At 34.7% G+C, this 19,843-nt stretch overlaps 3 protein-coding genes and 1 non-coding gene across 4 annotated transcripts; 2 read left to right on the top strand and 2 right to left on the bottom strand.

Moving 5' to 3' along the window:
- Positions 1-393: 393 nt before the first annotated feature.
- On the top strand, positions 394-5,746 carry LOC11446870 (uncharacterized). Its single transcript, XM_003621992.4, has 7 exons — positions 394-859; positions 1,684-1,846; positions 2,469-2,669; positions 2,776-3,021; positions 4,427-4,574; positions 4,904-5,126; positions 5,328-5,746. Exons 1-7 carry the CDS (start codon positions 523-525, stop codon positions 5,672-5,674), a joined length of 1,665 nt encoding a protein of 554 aa, XP_003622040.2. The 5' UTR covers positions 394-522; the 3' UTR covers positions 5,675-5,746.
- Positions 5,747-6,672: 926 nt separating this feature from the next.
- LOC11441934 (F-box/FBD/LRR-repeat protein At4g26340) lies at positions 6,673-8,047 on the bottom strand. The gene is made up of 3 exons (XM_003621990.1): positions 7,304-8,047; positions 7,043-7,213; positions 6,673-6,960 (listed from the first exon to the last, which is right to left on the bottom strand). Exons 1-3 carry the CDS (start codon positions 8,045-8,047, stop codon positions 6,673-6,675), a joined length of 1,203 nt encoding a protein of 400 aa, XP_003622038.1.
- A 3,300-nt stretch (positions 8,048-11,347) lies between these two features.
- Positions 11,348-12,463, top strand: LOC112416559 (uncharacterized). The gene is made up of 3 exons (XM_024770789.1): positions 11,348-11,429; positions 11,538-11,614; positions 11,762-12,463. The coding sequence occupies exons 1-3, from the start codon at positions 11,348-11,350 to the stop codon at positions 12,461-12,463; spliced, it is 861 nt and encodes a 286-aa protein (XP_024626557.1).
- A 2,632-nt stretch (positions 12,464-15,095) lies between these two features.
- Positions 15,096-15,202, bottom strand: LOC112416824 (small nucleolar RNA R71). Its single transcript, XR_003007339.1, has one exon. It is a non-coding gene; the product is annotated as a small nucleolar RNA R71 (small nucleolar RNA).
- Between the last annotated feature and the right edge of the window lie 4,641 nt (positions 15,203-19,843).

The following is a 19,843-nucleotide window of genomic DNA, read 5'->3' as shown; positions in this document are numbered from 1 at the left end:
CCCATACCAACTACCACCGAGACCAATTAGAATGTGTTTAAGAGAGTGTTTGTTTAGAGGCAACAAGGGAAATACAGCGTCCCTATATACATTTGTCATGGTTTTTGAGAAGCATTGTAGAGTTTGTCTAAACATACCTCTCCATTTATTAGTCGCTCCATTTGAAAAGATAAAGACACAAAAATAATTAACATCAGTAGAATCCACTACATACTTTTTTAATTTTTTATTTTATCTATCTTTTACCAAATGTCATTGTCCATTTATTTTTATTAACTTAAAGCAATTGTACCGCTAAAACAAATATAGCTAATATTTTTTTGTTAATGACCATTTTGGGTTATACAATTTGTCGGAGAAGCGCGTAATACGCACCAATCATACAAACAAACACAACCCGAGTAATCTCAGTTCAACACGTGTGTTAAACACAAACACACAAAGAGAGAAAATACAGAACATTTAGATCCACCTTAACGAAAAAAGAGTGTTCTGTTTCTTTGTAAGAGAGAGAGAGAGAGAATGAGATATGGAGGTGGAAGAAGGAGAAGAAATTTACTACAACCATTTCTCGTTATGTGTGCAACGATAACAGGTGTAGGATTATTGATAATGGCATTAAGACCGTTAGATCCACGACCAGGAGCAGTAATTGAAGTTGATTACGCTAGAGATTCTGACGAGTTTCTTGATTTTAATAGCACCGGTTTGAATGTCGGTGGCGAGGAACCGCGTCCGCCAAGGACGTCCAGATCGTGTGCCACGGTGGAAGAGATGGGAAAGGATTTTGAAAATGGGTTTGTTGTTAAGGAGATGCTTAGAGTTAGGAGAGTTATTGAGCAGCATTTTGTTTTGAATGGTAAAACACTTGTTTCTTGTTTTAGATGTTTTGTATTTTTATGTGGTTTCTGTTTTTGGTTTTTTTAGATTTTGAGGATCTAAATGAACAAAACATGAGCTTGTTAATGTTTCGTGTTGTGTTCCAAATATTTTGGTTTTGTTTTTTCTTCTCTAAGTTTAGCATATTTACTAGCATAACTAATTAGAGAGATTATGAAAACAGCTTATGAGTTATGACATTTCCATAAGTGGTTTTCAGCTTATATTCATAAACTCTGCAGGATAACTTATGAAAATGTAAATATAATATTGAAGCTATGAAGCACGGACACATTTCGGTCTAGCCGTGTCGCGGTGTCTGACATGTGTCGGTATCTGACACGCCTATGACACTTGTACATCACGTGTCGGACAAATAAGACCGGTGTCCTAAATAAAATTGTTTTTTTTTTTTCTCTTTACTCCGACACTCCTAAGACCGGTGTCCGTGTAAGTGTCGTGTCAGGTGTCCGTGTCGGAGTCCATGCGTCATAGTATTGAAGAGACTAAAATTTACAGTTGTTCGCCATGCTTTTAGTTTTTGTGCTTATTTTTAGTGTCTACAAATTACAAAACTGTATTCTCAGGGTCTAAAAGCATGTAGTTTTATAAATTGTAGAACTAAACATTGAGTAGAAGGACTAAAAAAAATCGAGATTACTACATGGACTAAAACGATATTTAACTCTGATTTTTGTTTTTCTGAAAAATTCAAGTCATTATTGGGCACTTCTCATAATATAGTGTGCTTATGCAAAAAACCGATACTGAATAAGAGCATGACATTGAATTTTTTTGCTTCAGGTGCTTCAAGAGTCAGGGATTTGCCCCCTGATAAGTTTTGTAGGCATGGATTTGTTCTTGGAAAGACTGCCGAGGCAGGTTTTGGGAATGAAATGTACAAGCTTTTATCAGCTGCGGCGCTGAGTATAATGTTAAACCGGTCCTTGATCATTGGCCAAACCAGGCATATTGGTTCTTTCCCAAGCCTTTCTTTTTTCATTTTTATGAACTAATTTTTCACCTTTCTTTTATGTTGGTTGAAATTATAACTTATAGTTCTTTGTATATTTAGTTTGGTGGTATCCCTTTATAAATAACTTGCCTTTAGAGCATGAGTTTCTGCTTCATATGGATCTCACATATATTTGTTTAAACTTTTTTTTGTTGTTGTATTCCTTGGCTTATAATTGATTGGATCACTAATACAAAACTTATAATTATTTGACCATTAGATATTCCAAAATCATTTTGCAACATTCAAATAGATAATGATTTTCATGAGATTGAAGTTAAGGAAACTATGTAGCATTGACACTTCAAATTGATGGCATGTCTGGACACCGACATGACACTGATACATGTAGATACATTCAATATTTCCCATTTTCTTAAATTGTTACCAATGTCTATGTGTGTAAGTGTCGTGTCAGGTGTTCGTGTCATTGGAAACCTACAGAAGTATGCCGTTGATAGATTACCAACCTGTTTGAACTAAATGTCTTAGAATTATCTGCAAATTTTACTATTAGGACATAGATCTGTTTATCTTTTCATTCTCTCATTATGGTCTTGGTTCTACATTTCAGAAGCAAATATCCTTTTCAGGATTATATTTCGTATGCCAACTTTACCTTTACCCTGAAAGAAATAAAGCACTTGTGGAGACTAAATGGTTGTGAAAGCATATATGGGAGGAAACTGGTTATGAGGACTGATGACTTTGAAAAACCAGCTCAATCAAATGTTCTCTGCAGCAATTGGAAGGAGTGGGAACAACCTATCATTTGGTAATGTGACACGGTTTTTCTATGTATCAATTATCCCCGTCACAGAGGGAGTATAAATCAGTCTATCAAGCATCATATATTGATGCCTATGAATCTTATGTTTTAGGTTTCAAGGAACTAATGATGCTGTGGCGTCTCAATTTTTCTTGAAGAATATACACCCTCAAATGAAGGTTGCTGCTTTTGATTTATTTGGCGACCCACAAGTTCTTGGATCTCAACCGAATGTATTTGGTGAGCTAATGAGAGTTCTCATATCGCCTTCAAAAGATGTTGAGGCAGCAGTCAATTGGGTTATTGGTGGTGACAAGAACCCTGATATCTCGTTGCATATGCGGATGCAAACGAACAGGTAAATTAGTATTCAAAAGTAATTACTTTCATTTAATGGGAATTCACATGCTTGATTGATGAATTCACATGCTTCTTATTTATAGTTTCAATAATAGGTGGTAGCATTAAAAACAAGGGTTAATTTTGCTAAAATTTATGCTCATTTAAATTGCCAACAAGGAGATCGGAGACTCATGCAGTGAACAGTTCAGACTAGTTGTGAAAAAAAAAATACATGTCATTATTCCTTCGACATATTAGAAATTAACGTCAACGGTATGTATCATGACATGGACCATATTATTTTCTAGGAGTTGCAACAAGCATGTATTGATGTTGTATGAGTATCTTGATTCCTATTTTTCCCCCTATGCCTCCAGTTTCTATGGGAATTGTAACTCATCCTGTCCTATTGTGGTTCTGTTCCCTTGTCATTTATTTTAATGGAGTAGATTTTAACCCTCAGCTATGGAGATTCCTTGTTTGTTTTTAATTTCATCAAATTCTAATTTATCATTCCTTTTGTAAAGCTGAGTATCGTGTCCTTGCTGACACCATTTTTGAGATTTAATGGCTCATTGTACTTACTAAAAGACGTTCATCATCCTATGACAAAACTGGTTCAAATATCCTGTGATAACCAATCTACTATTCAGATTGCTCAAAATCCCATTTTTCATTAACGTACAAAGCATATTGAATTAGATTGCCATCTTGTGAGTTATAAACTTCAAACTGGGATCATTCATGTTCTGTCTGTTCTCTTTTCAGCCCAACTATCCAATCTTCATATAATGGTACTTCAACCTGCTGTTTTTATATCAATGGATTATAAGCTAGATGGGGCCTGATGAAATATCTCATTACTTCTATTATTTTAGTTTTTCCTCCTTTTCTATTTCTCTTAGATTAGTTTCTTGTAACTAATTCTGTTAAGATTAGTCAATTTTTATTGTCTGTTTTTCCTTGGAGTTAGTTATTCTTTTATAATAGGCCTCTAAGGCACGGACACCTCTGGCATTAAGTGTGTCCCGGTGTTCAACACATCCGACACCCATACGATACGACACTCATATGACACATGTCACCTGTACGACACTCATACCACACATGTCCGACAAGTGTCGCAAAAAAAACTTGTTTTTTTCTTTTCTTCGACACACTTTTACACTCCTTAGACACTTCTCGAACACTTCTATGGGGATTAAAGATGTGTCAAAGTAGTGATGATCAATGAAGGGGTATTTACAACAAGAATATTTTACATAATATGCTATGCTAAGTAGATTCTAGAGTGAGCTAGAATATATTTACAACATAATCAACACACATGTAATATCCCAACTTTTTCTAGATAGTCTTGGGGTATTTGTACCTTTTCATATGTGTTTAACTCATTGATGCTGCTGCTTATCTTTTTTTAGGTCCATAAGAGCTTTGCAGGCTGCATTGCGTTGCATCAGAAAAGCCATAGAGAGTCAACATCTAATGTCTAGACCGAAGGTTGTTGTAGTGTCCGATACACCTTCCCTTGCCAAAAATATTTCACCCAACATAAGTGAATTTGCAGAGGTATTTTTTCAATCCATCTTAGGCGATAAATCACATGCAAATGTTGGTGTATGAATCTTTCTCGAGTAATATATATGCCAGTCTTAATGCAAAAAAAGAAAAAAGAAATAAAAAAGTTACTAGCAACAATTTGAACTAATTTGACATTAGAATTAACAATCTGCTGTAATATATACTACCTCCTCCTCCCCTACATATAGAGTAATATTCTTGATTATCTAGTTTTTTATTGCTTGCTTTTTGACCATGATGTGTGAGGTGACGCTGACCGCGAATAATGCAGTAACAATCACTTGCGTTTGATTCTTGTTTGTACATGCTTTGAGCAGGTTGTTCATTTTGATTATGAAAAGTTCAAAGGAAAAATGTATGATGGTTTGCCCAAGTTCGATTTCAGAGTGAGGGACTGGGGTCCTGCACCCAGATGGGTTGCTTTTGTTGATTTTTTTCTTGCATCTCGCGCTAGATATGCTGTTGTTTCTGGAGCCCATAGGCGTGTCGGAACTACCTATGCTCAGTTAATTGCTGCACTGGCTGCAGCAAACAATCTAGGTACTTGCATTACCTTTGTCCCTGAGGTTTTTTTTTCTGTTATTTATCAGTTACATGGAAATTGTTGTTTATTATGAAATAAAACATTATGAATTTTCACGAAACTAGTAAGAATTTTCAACATTATGAATTATCAGGTGCTAAGAATAAAAATTGTTGTCCCTGAGGTTTTTTTTCTGCATATCTGAAATTTTTCTCCAGGAGACGACACCAACACCACTTCAGGTCCAAGCTTTTCATTTTTAAGCAGTTTCCAAGGCAATCTATTATCGGATGGATTAAAGAATCAAATAGGTTGGGGACATGTTTGGAACAGATATGCAGGACCATTGAGTTGTCGTAACCAAAACAGTCAATGTGCCTTCACTCCACTTCTCCCACCAGGTTGGTGGGATGGTCTTTGGCAATCACCAATTCCGAGGGATATTAAACGTCTTTCGTTCTATGGCGTTCAACTATCTGGTTTTGGTAATGTAGATACTGATTCACTTCAAAATTATTGTAATTCTAGGAAAACTGTTGTCAAAACTGTCACATATAATTTGTAGTGTTTGGAAGTTAAATTTCATTGTAATTTATTTTTTAGATAACAATAATAATTTTTTGCTTCATTCTTTTCCCATTCACGTTTTCCTAGTCAGTTTTATTTATTTATTTATTTTTTAAATCAATTTGACTAAGCTAAAAGTGTATATAAGTGGAAAAATGAACTTTTGGGTGTTAAATATTAACCGGTTTAATTACAGTTTTGATCTCCATTAGTTTTAATCAATTTTTGGATTTTGATCCTCGCATTTCTAAATGTGATTCTGGTCCTCTAATTTTCAATTTCTGAAATTGAACAAAACATTTAAAATAATGTGCAGTTAGCTTAGCTTGGTGCATAGCAGGTCAGGTTAAATTTTAAAATATATTTTACATTTGAATTTTTAAAACTTTAACTAACATATAAACTTTTGCTAAAATCTTAATTAAAAAAATTGATACAACCTAATGAAATCGATTGAGATTTCACCAAAAGGAAACTCATGAACTCTAACCCTCTTCGAACCATCTCTCAGCACGCCGGTTCTACAAATCATCTTCGAAGCATCTTTGAACCCTAACCACAAAGCTTCCGATCTTTGATTTGTGACTCATCAACGGGGGAAGTGATCGAGAAAGGATTGCGAAACCAGAGACCCATATACATCTTTATGGTGGAAAGAGGATGAAGAATATTGTTCAAGTATGTAATCATTGTTATTTTTCTCATTCAAGCTCCCATTGTGTGTTTTAGGGTTTTGTTCATTTGTTGTGCTTGTTGTTACCTTACTTTATTTGAATTGAAAAAAAAAAAAAATGCTGATTTATAATTGCAAAGTTTCTTATGCATCAACTAAAAAACATACAACACAGGAACTCTTTTTGCCTCATGAAGACAATTTTCAATTAAATGAAAAAAGTATAATAGTTTTGCTAACTTCAAATAAAAACTCAAAATGAATGTTTAAAAAAAGCATAATAGTTCTGCTAACTTCAAATAAACCTCATTTTTCAATTCTCTTTAAGCCTGACCATAAGATGCAAATAAAAGTTTACATCCTTCAGAACTTCTTGGACACGAGGATAAATCTTCTATAATCTTGCTCTTTCGATAAGAGGGACTGCTAACTCCGAGTTTCATGACCTGTAGAAATCTTGCATTCTGCAAAATATATCTTGCAAATTGAAGATCACCATTCCGGCCTTCGTAGTGTCTAATTTCACATCTTTTCAGACGAGAAGACACACATTTGGGAATCGAATTTGGGTTTTCCCAATCCTTTCTGAATGTGAGATAACTACTGCTCCTCTGTCAAGGGAAGCCAAAATAAGATTTATTAAAATAAATGAATAAAATAACAAAGCAAAATCATCTTAATTAAGTTCCAAACCTTTCTGATTAAAAGAGTCTGAAGTTTGGGAGAATGCTTGAGCAGTTTTGCTAAATTATCCCAGTCATGGTCACAGTGCCGAAAACATATTTCAAGATGAATTAATTTCTTAAAAACCGGAAAGTCTTTGTAATAGGAATTGATTATATCAACGGAATGATCACTATCTAGCTGCAAGAGTTTTCGAGACAAAAACAAGATATTAAAATAATTTGAATGAAGTATTAAGGATTAAAGAAGTCGATGATGTCGAATTTGTACCTGTAATATGCATAGAGATTTAACATTATAAACTGCTTTGAACGGAACATCGAACGGGCAGATTGAAGCTCTAACCAACTTGGATAAGTTGGGTTCATACCCTAGTTTTAACCATTTTCCATAAAAATGATCTGTGTGCAATTCCTTAAGAATAGGACAACCAGAAAAAAGCTTTTTGAAATCCTTGATCTCCAAATAAACCGATTTTAAATGTAGGGCTTTGAGCGAGGGAAGATTAACCGACAAAATCTTAGTCGACAATACCAAATTGTTCAATTTCAGAACCACAAGGTTTTGAGAGTTGAAAAGGACATTGGACAATCTGATCAATTCATCTCCCACGGGCATCAAGCGATGGAGGTTCATAGAGAGATGAATATAGTCGACTCCACGCTGATTTATTGCTTCGATCCATACATCAATAGGTGGAATGTGCCAATTTCCATAACGACCACATCTAAGGTAAAACTTTTTGATGGGTTTTTGTTGAACGTGCGGTGAGAGTGTGACTGCTTCCACGGAGCGACAAAAGTGAAGGAATTGGTCATGATCTTCAATGGATTTGTCATCGAATTTTATAAAAGTGAGCGAATGATAGAGCGAAATCCACCTCTTGGAAAGAACACTAGTAGCGAAAGCGAATTTGGTTGGAAGAAAAGTGAGTATGTGACACAATATCTCATCTGGTAAATCACTTATTCTATCATAAGCCGGCGGCTTTTCTAACTTTGAAGTTTTCTCCATTGCTTTGTTTGTGGCAAAGAGAAAGAGAGATACTTGTAAACCAGTGTCTGTGTATATATATTAGTAAGACTTGGAGAGCAAGTAAGAGTACTAGGGTAGGGTAAATCAAGGAAATCTGCAACGAGAGATTTGAGGGAGCCTTCCATAAAAGTTGGAAAAAATCAACTGTTATTCCTACGGCAATTACATGGTAAGGCCAATTTTCAAGTTGGTGACTTATAATTTTATTTTTTTTTGGTTACAACTTATAAACTTATTTGATAAAAATAGATTTATTTAATAAAAAGTGTGTTTTCCCATAAAAAAATATTGTTTTTGACAACTTTTTCTCTCATACTCACATTATTCTCTTATTCTCTCTCTTCCTTTTTCTCTCAACATTGTTTTTGACTAATGAAAAGAGAGAAAAAAGTTGTCACAAAAGTTGTATCAAATGGTTGTTCAAATATCATTACTCTTTTTATTAACTTGCATTTCCTCAATAAAGTAACTTTATTTTAACTTTAATTTAAGGAGGCTCAAATAATAACATAAATAATATCAAAGTAGTTTGGAAAATTAAAAACAATAATCATCTTTTTTTTTTTTTGAAAAAGACATAAATCATCACAAACTCAAACATTTCTACTCTCCATCAACGCAACTCCTATTTGATTTCTAACTTTATTCATGTAGCCTCCATCTTGCACTCTTCCTGGATTATATGAACTGATTTCTTCATTTATATTGCTTTCTTCGTCACGCTCAATCATATATTCAGAGATAACATCACATTTATTAAACTCTTCATCTTCAACTCCACACATTCGAATAAAGTTGTGGAGTGCTGTTGTTGCAACTATGATCTTTTGTTGTTTGATTAGTGAAAATGGTCGCATATCACATAAGATATGCCACCTTTTTTTTTCCAAACTCCAATTGTTCTTTCAATGACATTTCTCAATGAAGAATGTGCATGGTTGAACACTTCATGGATACCTTCTGCTTGACTACCATCTCTAAAATCAGGAATGTATATGTGTGTATATATAATGAGAATAATTGGTTTTTTCTTTTTCAATTATACTCTATAACAAATTTTGTTATAAGAATACCATATTTTTAATGTTGGTCAAAAAGATAATAATTTATATTATATAATATTATATTTGTTACATTGCTGGTGTCATTGAAAAAGATATGTTTAGTTTTTTTAATAAGAAAAAGATATGCATAGTTTGTTACAATACAAATGTGTAAATTATATATAAGTATAATTTTTTTAGGCAACTACACTTGTACTTTTAATTAAAATCAAAATTTTATAAAAATAATTATACGCATTACACAACACTAACAAAAATTATACGCATTAGCATAACAAAAAAAAAAAAAAAACAGAAAGAGGAACATAAAGTATTACTCTAAACGCTAATGTGTGTGTGTATTTCCGTGGTTGAAGAAAGGGAATAAAAATATTCGGTGTCATTCATTGACAGCGTGAATACAAATATTTGCGAGGTTGTGATGATCAAAAGATATTGTAATTAATATATAAGTGATAAAAAGATAATAAAATTCCTTAAAAAAATAGATAATAAACTTAAATGGAACCTCATTAAAAAATTAAATGGACCGGTTAAAAAAAATAAAATAAAATAAAATGGAAGAAAAAAGCATATTGAAAAAATAAAACAAAAGGTTGCCGGTGGGAGTTGAAGAGAGGTGCTTGTGAAATAAATTGGGGAGAAATAGTTTTTTGAAGTAGCATTCAACAACTTTTGGTTAGAGCTCATTCCATTCAATTTTATGCATTCTAAAAAAAGTACTTTTTTTCGAAGATACTTTATTGATATTATGTTTGGCCTAACTTTTCCTTAAAAACGTAGAAAAGCTGAAAAAAAGCCGGGTCAAACTGTACCTTATTGTGGTAACATTTTAAAATTATGAACGCTGTTTTTTTTTATTTTTTATTTTATGAAATTTTGATTTTGATTAAAACTAAAAATACAAATGTTTGTTGCTTTCAAGTTATAACAAATCAAACTAACCATGATTATCTATTCCAATGACATCAACAATATAACAAAAAAGTATAATATAAATTCTTTTTATAATAACACCAACAACAATTTTATTATAAAAAAAGTTGTTTAATGAAAAAGTAAGTGAATATTTTTCAAAGGAAAAGAATTTCATTAATAATAAGAGAGTTTATACAACGAGGTATATGATAATAAATATTGGGACTAGCTGATAATGTGGCAACCTCAGCAAGGGTGTGAGCTACCTCATTTGCTTGTCTCCTGTTAAACTCGACCTTAGAATTTGAGAAATGTGTGTTGAAGAGACTCTGGCATGCTGATATCATTTGACCAAATTATGTGACATCAATTCGACGGTGGTTAAAGGCATCTTTTGTAATCTTTGAATCCAAGGTGAAATCGACGTTGTCAAATTGTATGTCACTTAGCCATTGTAAGGCGTGGAATAAGCCTAGACACATATATATATATATATATATATATATATATATATATATATATAGAGAGAGAGAGAGAGAGAGAGAGAGAGAGAGAGAGAGAGAGAGAGAGAGAGAGAGAGAGAGAGAGAGAGAGAGAGAGAGAGAGAGAGAGAGAGAGAGAGAGAGAGAGAGAGAGAGAGAGAGAGAGAGAGAGAGAGAGAGAGAGAGAGAGAGAGAGAGAGAGAGAGAGAGAGAGAGAGAGAGAGAGAGAGAGAGAGAGAGAGAGAGAGAGAGAGAGAGAGAGAGAGAGAGAGAGAGAGAGAGAGAGAGAGTTTTAGCCAGCACAAATGTCCCTATGCCAATACATGTTTTGTTTAACGGATCTGAAAACAAAGCATCGACATTACATTTCAGACGGCCTTGTTGTGGCCGCTGCCACCTGACCGAAGTCATATCACTCGTTGTAGCAGAAGAATTTCGAGTTATACCTGAACCACTGTGTCTTACCGGCGTTGTTGTTCTCATCTGATCGTTACGAACTGAATTTGTTGAAGCGTTGTTATGACTAGCTGCCGGAATAGTAGCGTTAGCTGCATACCAATCCTCCATAAGGTGACAAGCTCGATCGACTACATGAGCACAAGTTTATGTGACATCTTGCCAAAGCTTGAGATTTCTATGCTTCCAAAGGATCCATAGGACAGTTGCAAATCGTTGACTAATTTTTGTGAAAGTTGATGTAGCAATTCGAATATGGCATCAGCGGTTGAATTCTTTTCAAGAAACACCTCATGAACCGTATTCCAAAGATCGGTTGTACGCCAAACCTGCACAGTAAAAGGACATTTGAAACAAATATGAGCAAGGTCCTCATGTGGACCATCACAGCTCACACAACTTATGGGACATTGCACTCCTTTATCTTGAAGTCGAACTCTGGTAGGTAAGCACCCATGACACATTCGCCAAAGTAAATTCTTTACTTTCGTTGGCACTTTCACATTGTTACAATGTGTTTTTCTTGTGTTTATATTTTCCCTAATTCAGAGGCTGTTCCAAAGAAAATTCTGGAGATCATGAATATACCAAACTTGACCAGAGAAAATGTAGCAGGTCACTTACAGGTTTTTCTTCTCAATTTACATCATATATTTCAATAATATTATAATATCATTAGCAGACTGAATGATAATGTTGATAATTTTTCTGTCTCTAATTTTTGTCGTTGTCTTAACTTTCTCTAGTATATCTTGCAAACTCTAATGCTTTAGTATATGATCACAATACTTGCAGAAGTATCGCATATTTCTGCGAGATGTTGCAGAGAAAGGAATGGTTGGAGGCTATCTCACAGAGCTCTAACATCAATGTTTGCATCAGGTCTATCGAGTTCTGTGATCAGAGAAATATTTGCATACACTTCAATATCAAACAAGAGGTACAAACAATGTTTGCATACACTGGCATATCAAACAAGAGGTACAAACAATGTTTTTAACCATTTTAACCAATTTCCAACACATCATGTTCCTCAAGTTAGGCTTGTAAAATCAAAGTTGGAAGCCGATGTTGTTGCGGAGAATAATGGCCATGGTCAAAACAGGTTTGGAATAAACTCTTCAAACCTTCCATTTTTTCAAGCAAAAACCTCATTCCATGATGGTGCTTCCACTAGCTTTTCATCATATAGAGGTGAACAAGGATTGATGGTTTCTTCTTCTTCAAGTTTCTTAGCAAGGGATTTTAAATTTGGTGACATTAGAAACCAAAATCACCGTGTTAAAAATTCAAACTTTGGATTTTTTATAAGAACTAATGTCATGCCTCATAAGTTTACTTCTGATGTAAGAAACAATAATCCTTTTGGAATTCAGCTGAATAATGGAGCAGAAATGGTTGGAATTGGAACTATGAACAATGGATTAAGGGCTCTAGTGAAAATAACAATGAAAGGAGTCAAAATGAAAATATGAATTTTAGATCTTTTGTGAATGAAAATTTTGGTTTGGTTCAAGGAGTGTTTCGTCTGGATTCTATTTTTGATATTAGGGGAGGGAGTGGAAGAGAGTTTCCAGCAGGATCAGTTAATAATGAAGGAAATGTTTCAAAGAATAGACAATTTCCTCAGCATAAATTAGATGGAAATGTTGTGGAAAATGAGCAAAAGTTTAATGATTCTACTTTCACTAATGAGGTTGAGTTCAACAAAATTGAATTCAACAATTCTGATTTCTTAATGGCTGATGACAAGAATCATCGTAAGATATCTATTTTTCATTTTAGTAGGGTGATTTTATAACAATTATTTGACTCAAAATTACTTAAAGGATGCTCTAAATAAACAAGAGTTATTTTGGAAAGAAAAGGCTAGAATGAATTGGCACTTGGAGGGTGACAGAAATACCAAGTTTTTCCACAGAGTGACAAGAATTAAAAACAAAACAAAACTCATTTCTTCTCTAAGAATTGAGGATGAAATCATGACATTCCCCAAAGAATTTCCTCACATATTGTTAATTATTATCAAACTGTTTTTTCTACTGATTTTGTTTTGCATGAACCATTTCTTGTAGATGAAGTCATTCCAACTGTTATAGACTCTTCCACAAACAGGTTGCTGACCATGACACCATCACCAAAATAAATTAAAGAAGCAGTCCTGGGCTAGATGGTTTTGGTGCAGTATTTTACCAAACATACTGGGAGATTGTAAGCAAAGATGTCACTGATGCAGTCATCCAATTTTTCCAGTCAACTTGGCTCCCTTCAAATTTCAATGCTAACTCTCTGATTCTTATTCCTAAGAGTATGATGAGTCCATAATAAGTAGTTTTAATATAATATTTGATTCCGTTTTATTTAGATTTAAGTTTATTTGATTTAAATATTATTTTCTTTTAAAACTATTTTACTTCAATTGCAAATTATTATATTTCAGGAACGAATGTTTGATAGATTGAGTCTTGGAGCAAAAAAAAGAGGATTAGAAGCTGATTCGAGATGAAAATACGAAAAATGGGACAAAAATATGTCACTCCCCAAGTCAGAGAGTAGGCACGGCCGTGCCAAGCTTCAGGGTGCTCTTTTGCTGCTTTTGCTTCGAAAACAAGCTACCTATTTTGACCTAAAAGCCCGTGGTTTCTTGTGGAACATTCTAGTGAATAATTGCTTAGGTTTTAAGTCGACATAAGACTATAAAAAGAGTATCTATCTATCAAAACAATTCATCTTTTGTTCTTGAAAATAATAAGTGACAATTGTTTCTTTGAATAAAATTTCACCTTTATTTTATGTTCTTCTTCTTCTTCTTCTTATCTTCTATGTCTACAATGAACGTTAGTGAGTAGACTCTTCTTGTATTGGGATTGTTGGATAAGTCTAATGACGTAATCCTAATCAAACCAAACCATAAACCCTAATTTTATATAAATCTACTTTCTAATCTAATTTCTCCGTTTTTATAATGAATTAACAATTACCAAACTAAGAAGCGAATGTGGACGGTTTAGTAATTGTTAATTCATCATCTCAAATATAAATTTATAAAGCGAACGCGGAGCTTTGATATTGGAACAAGTGAAATTAGACAAGGGTTGCGAAACATGAGAATAGTCTAGCAAACCTTGAGACATATAAAGTTTCGTTCTTCAAGGATTCTAATAGCAATCAACCATGAGAATAGGCGTGGTTGCTAGAGGAACACACTCAATGACTTCGAGAGAAGCTTTGATACGCTTAATAGAAACTTGTCTTTAGAAAGTAGGTCAAATATAAAGTTTAGGTTTAGGGTTTGTTTGTGAAGGGTTTGTTATTATGATGAACCAATAATCTCAAGGCGCTTTTATTTTATTATTGTTATTTTCTTTTAATTAAACAAAAATACAACTTTCTACCTTCTAAACTTTCAATCTAATCATTGTTAAAAGTTAATTGAATTCATAACTACATGTCATAACGATACTCTTTTTACTACTTCGGTAGAACCGTGCACTTGTGGTTTTACTCATCAAGTTTTTGGCACCACTGTCGAGGAGTTATCGTAATTTGATTAACTTTTTTTTAGTGGTTAGACTAGAATTATCTTTTAATAAAATAAAATAAAATATATTCTTTTTCTTTTTGCCTTCAACTTTTGGAGTTTTTTATTCTTGAGTGCGAAGAACCATAAGTCTTGGAGAATTCGTTCCTGAGATTGAAAGGTTCTTCCGTGAAAGAAGATGAAACACACATAATAATAACAATATGGCTGAGGAGCGTACACTCAAAGAGTATGCAATCCCATCTTCAGATGTATCATACGTTGTTATTGTGTACCCAACAGTTAAGGACAATTTTGAAATAAAACCTGCACTTATTTACTTAGTGCATCAAAATCAATTTTTCGGATCACTCACTGAGGATCCGAATTTTCATATTTCAACTTTTTTAAGACTCAGTGGAACCTTGAAGGCAAACCAAGAGGCCGTAAGGCTGCACCTCTTTCCTTTTTCCTTAAGGGATAGAGCTAGTGCTTGGTTTCATTCATTGGAAGTCGGTTCTATCACTTCATGGCAAAAAATGAGGCAAGCTTTTCTTGCCCGATTCTTTCCCCATTCTAAAATTTCTCAATTAAGGGGTCAAATCACACGATTCACTCAAAAAGATGGGGAATCTCTTTACGATGCGTGGGAGCGTTTCAAAGAAATGCTTAGGCTTTGCCCCCATCATGGTTTTGAAAAGTGACTTATTATCCACACTTTTTCTAATGGTCTTTTGTATACCACAAAAATTTATGTTGATGCACCAGCAGGTGGAGCTTTGATGAATAAAACTGACACAGCAGCATATGCTTTGATCGAGGACATGGCACGAAACCACTATCAGTGGATAAGTGAGAGAGCCATCATTGCTTCTTCACCCTCTAAAAAAGAGGCAGGTATGTATGAAATTTCTTCCCTTGATCATCTAGCTGCTAAGGTGTACGCACTTACACAAAAATTTGATAAAATGAATACAAGTGTTGTCACACCTGCTCCTGTTTCACCACCATGTGAAGTTTGTGGAATACTTGGTCATACTAGCGTTGAATGCCAACTAGGTAGTGCTGTCGAAAGTCCCGAGCAATTGAACTATGATCAATATAATCAAGGGATGAGGCCAAACCATTTTTTTTATAAAACTCCTCAAAATTCCTTTGGACAACAAACAACACCACCCGGTTGTGCAAACAACGAAAGAGTCCCTCAAAAATCTAACTTGGAAATTTTACTAGAAAAATGTGTTATTGATCAATCCAAGCAATTTCAAATACTTAAAAATCAAACTGGATTTTTGAATGACTCCCTTGTCAAACTTACATCAAAAGTGGACTCCATTGCTAGTCACACTAGAATGATAGAAACTCAAATCTCTCAAGTAGCCCAACAAGTAGCTACTTCCTCTCAAACCCCCGAAGTCTTTCTGAGCCAAACTAAAGCCAACCTCAAAGGCCTTATAAATGCTATTAAACTTAGGGACGATAAGCAGTTAGAGGACCCCATTATGAAAACTAAGACAATTGAGTGTGAGATAGAAAGCGAAAAACTGCAAAGTGAGAAAGCCATAGGAGAAAGTGATGAGCCAATTGTTTCACCACCCCATAAACTCAAAATTCATTTACCACAAAGGCTTGATAAACCTAACCTCAGAGTGATTGAGAGTTTTTCCACACCTTGTGTGATTGGGAGCGAAACCATTAAGGAAGCCATGTGTAATCTAGGGGATAGTGTTAGTTTGATGCCATTGTCCGTTTGTGAAAGGTTGGGTATAGGGTAGAGAAACCTTCTAATCGTCAAGCTAATGACTTTAAACGAGCACTTCGCGGGAGGCAACGCACGAGTTTTATTGCTTTTATTTTTTGTTGTTTTAATTTGTTTTGCAGGTATTTGTCCAAACATGATTCGAAAAGAAATTTTTTTTTGAAGCCATTGACCAGAAGTTTGGCACGGCCAGTGCCACCAAAATCCCCCTTATAACAAAAAAAAAAATCAACTTTTTTTTCTTTTCTTCTTCTTCCCTCATTCAAACAACACAACTTCTTTCATCTTCCAACCTCTCTCTCTCTAACCCTCCAAAACCCAAACCTCTAAACCTCCATAACTTTCTCCAAACTTCACCAAATCACAAACATTCTGAACCAAATCAACTCTATACTTCACCCCAAACCCAATCCACCCATCAAAACCAAATTTCATCCATCTAAACACCAAATTCGTAATCCATTAAACCTTAACCCAAAAACCACAAATTCTTCACCAATCTCCATCATTAAACTCAAACACCTTACTTAAACCCCAACCCCATCGCTAAACCAACTTTTCCCACACAAAACCTTGCCAAAACCAAACCCTCACCAAAACCCAAACCAAGCCAACTAGGTCAATGGCATCAAAGAGGAAAGGAAAGGAAATTCTAGGCTCTGGAAGTGGTGCAAGCAAAAATCAATCAACAGTCCGCAATCATGGGATCGAATTCAAGGATCCCGAGCAAATGAATGGGTATAAATCTCTAATCTCTAGAACTATCTCTCCTTGTCAGTACCCTGATGTTAATGAAATGGACAAACTAGGAATAGTGGAACATGTGATTAGGCTGTTGGATAACACAACCCTGTGCTTAGGTACCTTCAAAGGGTTATGGCTTGCACCATATAAGGTAGGAAAGAGGTAGGAATAATGAGGACTGATGAGCTGTTTATCTTGTGGGCTACAATTTATAACCACCATGTTAACATTTGCTATTATTTGCTTGATTATCTTGTTTCAATTGCTAAAAAGAAATCGGATGATAAGGGTGATATAATGGTAGCTGGAATCATCACCTTTATTGCTAGGAAGTTTGGGGTGAGTGTGAATCAATGGATCAAGGGGATAGAGGGGAACTATTATCTAGACTTATATACTCTCACTACTTTGCCCTTCCTTACAACCCATGGCCCTACTCACAATTACAAATATGAAAGGAGAATTATTACAGATAATTTTTTGATTATTCTCCCTAATTCGGACATAACTAATCCGGAGGTGGTGGAAAATTTGCTTTATGTTGGTACTAACCCACATGTACAAGATCATGGTGGTGATGAAGAGGAGGTAGGTGCACAACACCATGAACAAGAATCCGGTGGAAACTATAATGATGAACGGTGGGCGTGGATGCAAACCGAAGTTCAAAGAATATGCACCGAGCAACAAAGACAAAGTGTTGAAATGGTCGGGCTAAGAAACGATGTCCTAAGGGGCAATTGAATAAATGAAGAAAATAATCAAATGCTCTAAAACATGATGCTACACCTTCACCTCCAAGGTCCACCTTATGGACCTCAATAAAATTGTGAGCTTTCCTCTACTCTTCTCCTCCTCCTCTTCTTCTTCTTCTTCTTCTTCCTCCTCCTCTTCTTCTTCTTCTTCTTCATCTTCTCCTCCTCCTCCTCCTCCTCCTCCTCCTCCTCGTCTTCTTCTTCTTCTTCTTCTTCTTCTTCTTCTTCTTCTCTTTTATTTTTCTTGCTTTGGATCATTGACGACAATGCTTCTCCCAAGTGTGTGGGCGGGGGCGGGGGGCTAATAAAGTGTCTTGAGTCGTAGTGTTTCCAAACTCCCTTGAACTTTAATTCTTTTGTTATAGTTTGTTGGAAAGGCATGATTAAGTAGCTTGTTTTTATTGAAAATTATGACATAAATTTTTGTTGTCTCCTCTAAATCGGTTGTTTCTTGTACATGAAAGTGAATTCTTGTGTTTTAAGTGATCTTGCTATACCCACATCTTGTTTTATTGTGAATAAATTCTCCAATGAGAAAAGCACAAGTTGCACCCCTTGAGCAAGTGTATGAATAAGTATTTTAAGTAGCACGTTCTAATTTTAGTGGTACATTAACCCTTAAAAGTCTTTAGAGTAAAAGTAATATAAGTTTGTGTGGGGAATAAATAGATAAATCAAAGTGGGGCGGAAGCAAATATTCATAAAGGAGACATCACTGGATCATGGAGGAAAGGATACCCCCTCGCTGACTTCCTATGTGAAGGTGATGTTTCTCTAATAACGAAAAGTAGCTTCCATAAATCCTTCTAAAAAGGAGGAAAGAATCAAATGCATAATAAGAAGGCATCATTAACACATGGAGGAAAGGATACCCCATCGCTAGAGCTATCAAAACGGGCGGCCCATTTATGACCGGCCCTAACGGGCTTCGGGCTTTATCGGGCCGGGCCAAAAAGCTCGGTTGAAAAACGGGCTTGAAATATACTACCCGAGCCCGGCCCTACACGGGCCGGGCCGTATTAAAAATTATATATTTTTTTTTTAAAAAAAAAGTACTACTACCTTCGTTCCTAATTATAAGACCCTTTTGAAAAAATAATTTGTCCCTTTTTATAAGACCCCTTTGGTGTTTCCAAATACATTAATTATTTCTTTACCAACATACCTTTATTTATTTTGCATTTTTTCTTCAATCAACAATAAATATTATATTGAAAACTTAAATTTACTCTCTCTCTCTCTTAAGGATAAAATTGTAAAAACAATAGTAATTATATACAAATAATACTACAACCAACTTTCTTAATCTCCGCAATTTTGGCAAAAGGCTCATATATTTAGGGACGGAGGTAGTATAAAATACTCCTATAATTTTTTTTATATAAATAATATTTTTAATATGTTTAAATAATGCCTAGAACAAATATAAATTGTAAACATTTTTGTACAAACGTCGTAAACTAAAACGGCGAGGAAAACAATTTTAAATAAATTAGATACGTTATGGTTATAAATATTTATATTTTCGATCTTTAAAATTATAAATAACGAAACGAGTAAATATAATTTTATATTACATGTATATTTGTGTTAATTCATTGAATTTTCACTTTTATTTATTACTTTGATAATCAACTAAGTAAAAAATTATTCGAAAAATATATATAATTTATAGGATTTTTTTTGTTATGCGGACTACCCTCGGCCCGTTCGGGCTAGCCCTAACGGGTAGCGGGCTTTTTAGGACCGGGCTAAAAAGCCCTATTAAAATTCGGGCTCAATATTTAAGGCCCAAGCCCTATAATTAATCGGGCTAAACGGGCCGGCCCATATGGCCCGACCCGTTTTGACAGCTCTACCCATCGCTAACTTCCTACGTGAAGATGATGTCTTTTAACTTATAATTTTGCAGCACTACTTAGGGTGATCATGGAATCTAGGAGGAAAGGATACCCCCTCACGGACTTCCTATGAGAAAATGGTATCCCTTAAGCAATTTGCAGCTCCCAAGGCATTTAAATTGTCAAATTAAATCTGTGTAATTTCCATCTCTCTTATATGAAATGAAGAAAAAACT

This window comes from Medicago truncatula, chromosome 7 (genome assembly GCF_003473485.1).
Source record: "Medicago truncatula cultivar Jemalong A17 chromosome 7, MtrunA17r5.0-ANR, whole genome shotgun sequence".
NCBI classification, from domain to species: domain Eukaryota; kingdom Viridiplantae; phylum Streptophyta; class Magnoliopsida; order Fabales; family Fabaceae; genus Medicago; species Medicago truncatula.
Note: the sequence above shows the minus strand (reverse complement) of the source record. Positions and strands in the feature narration are given on the sequence as shown.

Bases quoted from the DNA above. Each gene is read 5' to 3' on its own strand.
- LOC11446870 (XM_003621992.4), top strand. From the start codon at position 523: ATGAGATATGGAGGTGGAAGAAGGAGAAGAAATTTACTACAACCATTT. The intron at 860-1,683 runs GTAAAACACTTG...TTTTTGCTTCAG, and splicing joins GCAGCATTTTGTTTTGAATG to GTGCTTCAAGAGTCAGGGAT. The intron at 1,847-2,468 runs GCATATTGGTTC...TCTACATTTCAG, and splicing joins TTGATCATTGGCCAAACCAG to AAGCAAATATCCTTTTCAGG.
- LOC11441934 (XM_003621990.1), bottom strand. From the start codon at position 8,047: ATGGAGAAAACTTCAAAGTTAGAAAAGCCGCCGGCTTATGATAGAATA. The intron at 7,214-7,303 runs GTACAAATTCGA...AAACTCTTGCAG, and splicing joins AATCTCTATGCATATTACAG to CTAGATAGTGATCATTCCGT. The intron at 6,961-7,042 runs GTTTGGAACTTA...TTCCCTTGACAG, and splicing joins AGACTCTTTTAATCAGAAAG to AGGAGCAGTAGTTATCTCAC.
- LOC112416559 (XM_024770789.1), top strand. From the start codon at position 11,348: ATGAGCAAGGTCCTCATGTGGACCATCACAGCTCACACAACTTATGGG. The intron at 11,430-11,537 runs GTAGGTAAGCAC...TCCCTAATTCAG, and splicing joins TATCTTGAAGTCGAACTCTG to AGGCTGTTCCAAAGAAAATT. The intron at 11,615-11,761 runs GTTTTTCTTCTC...CTAATGCTTTAG, and splicing joins ATGTAGCAGGTCACTTACAG to TATATGATCACAATACTTGC.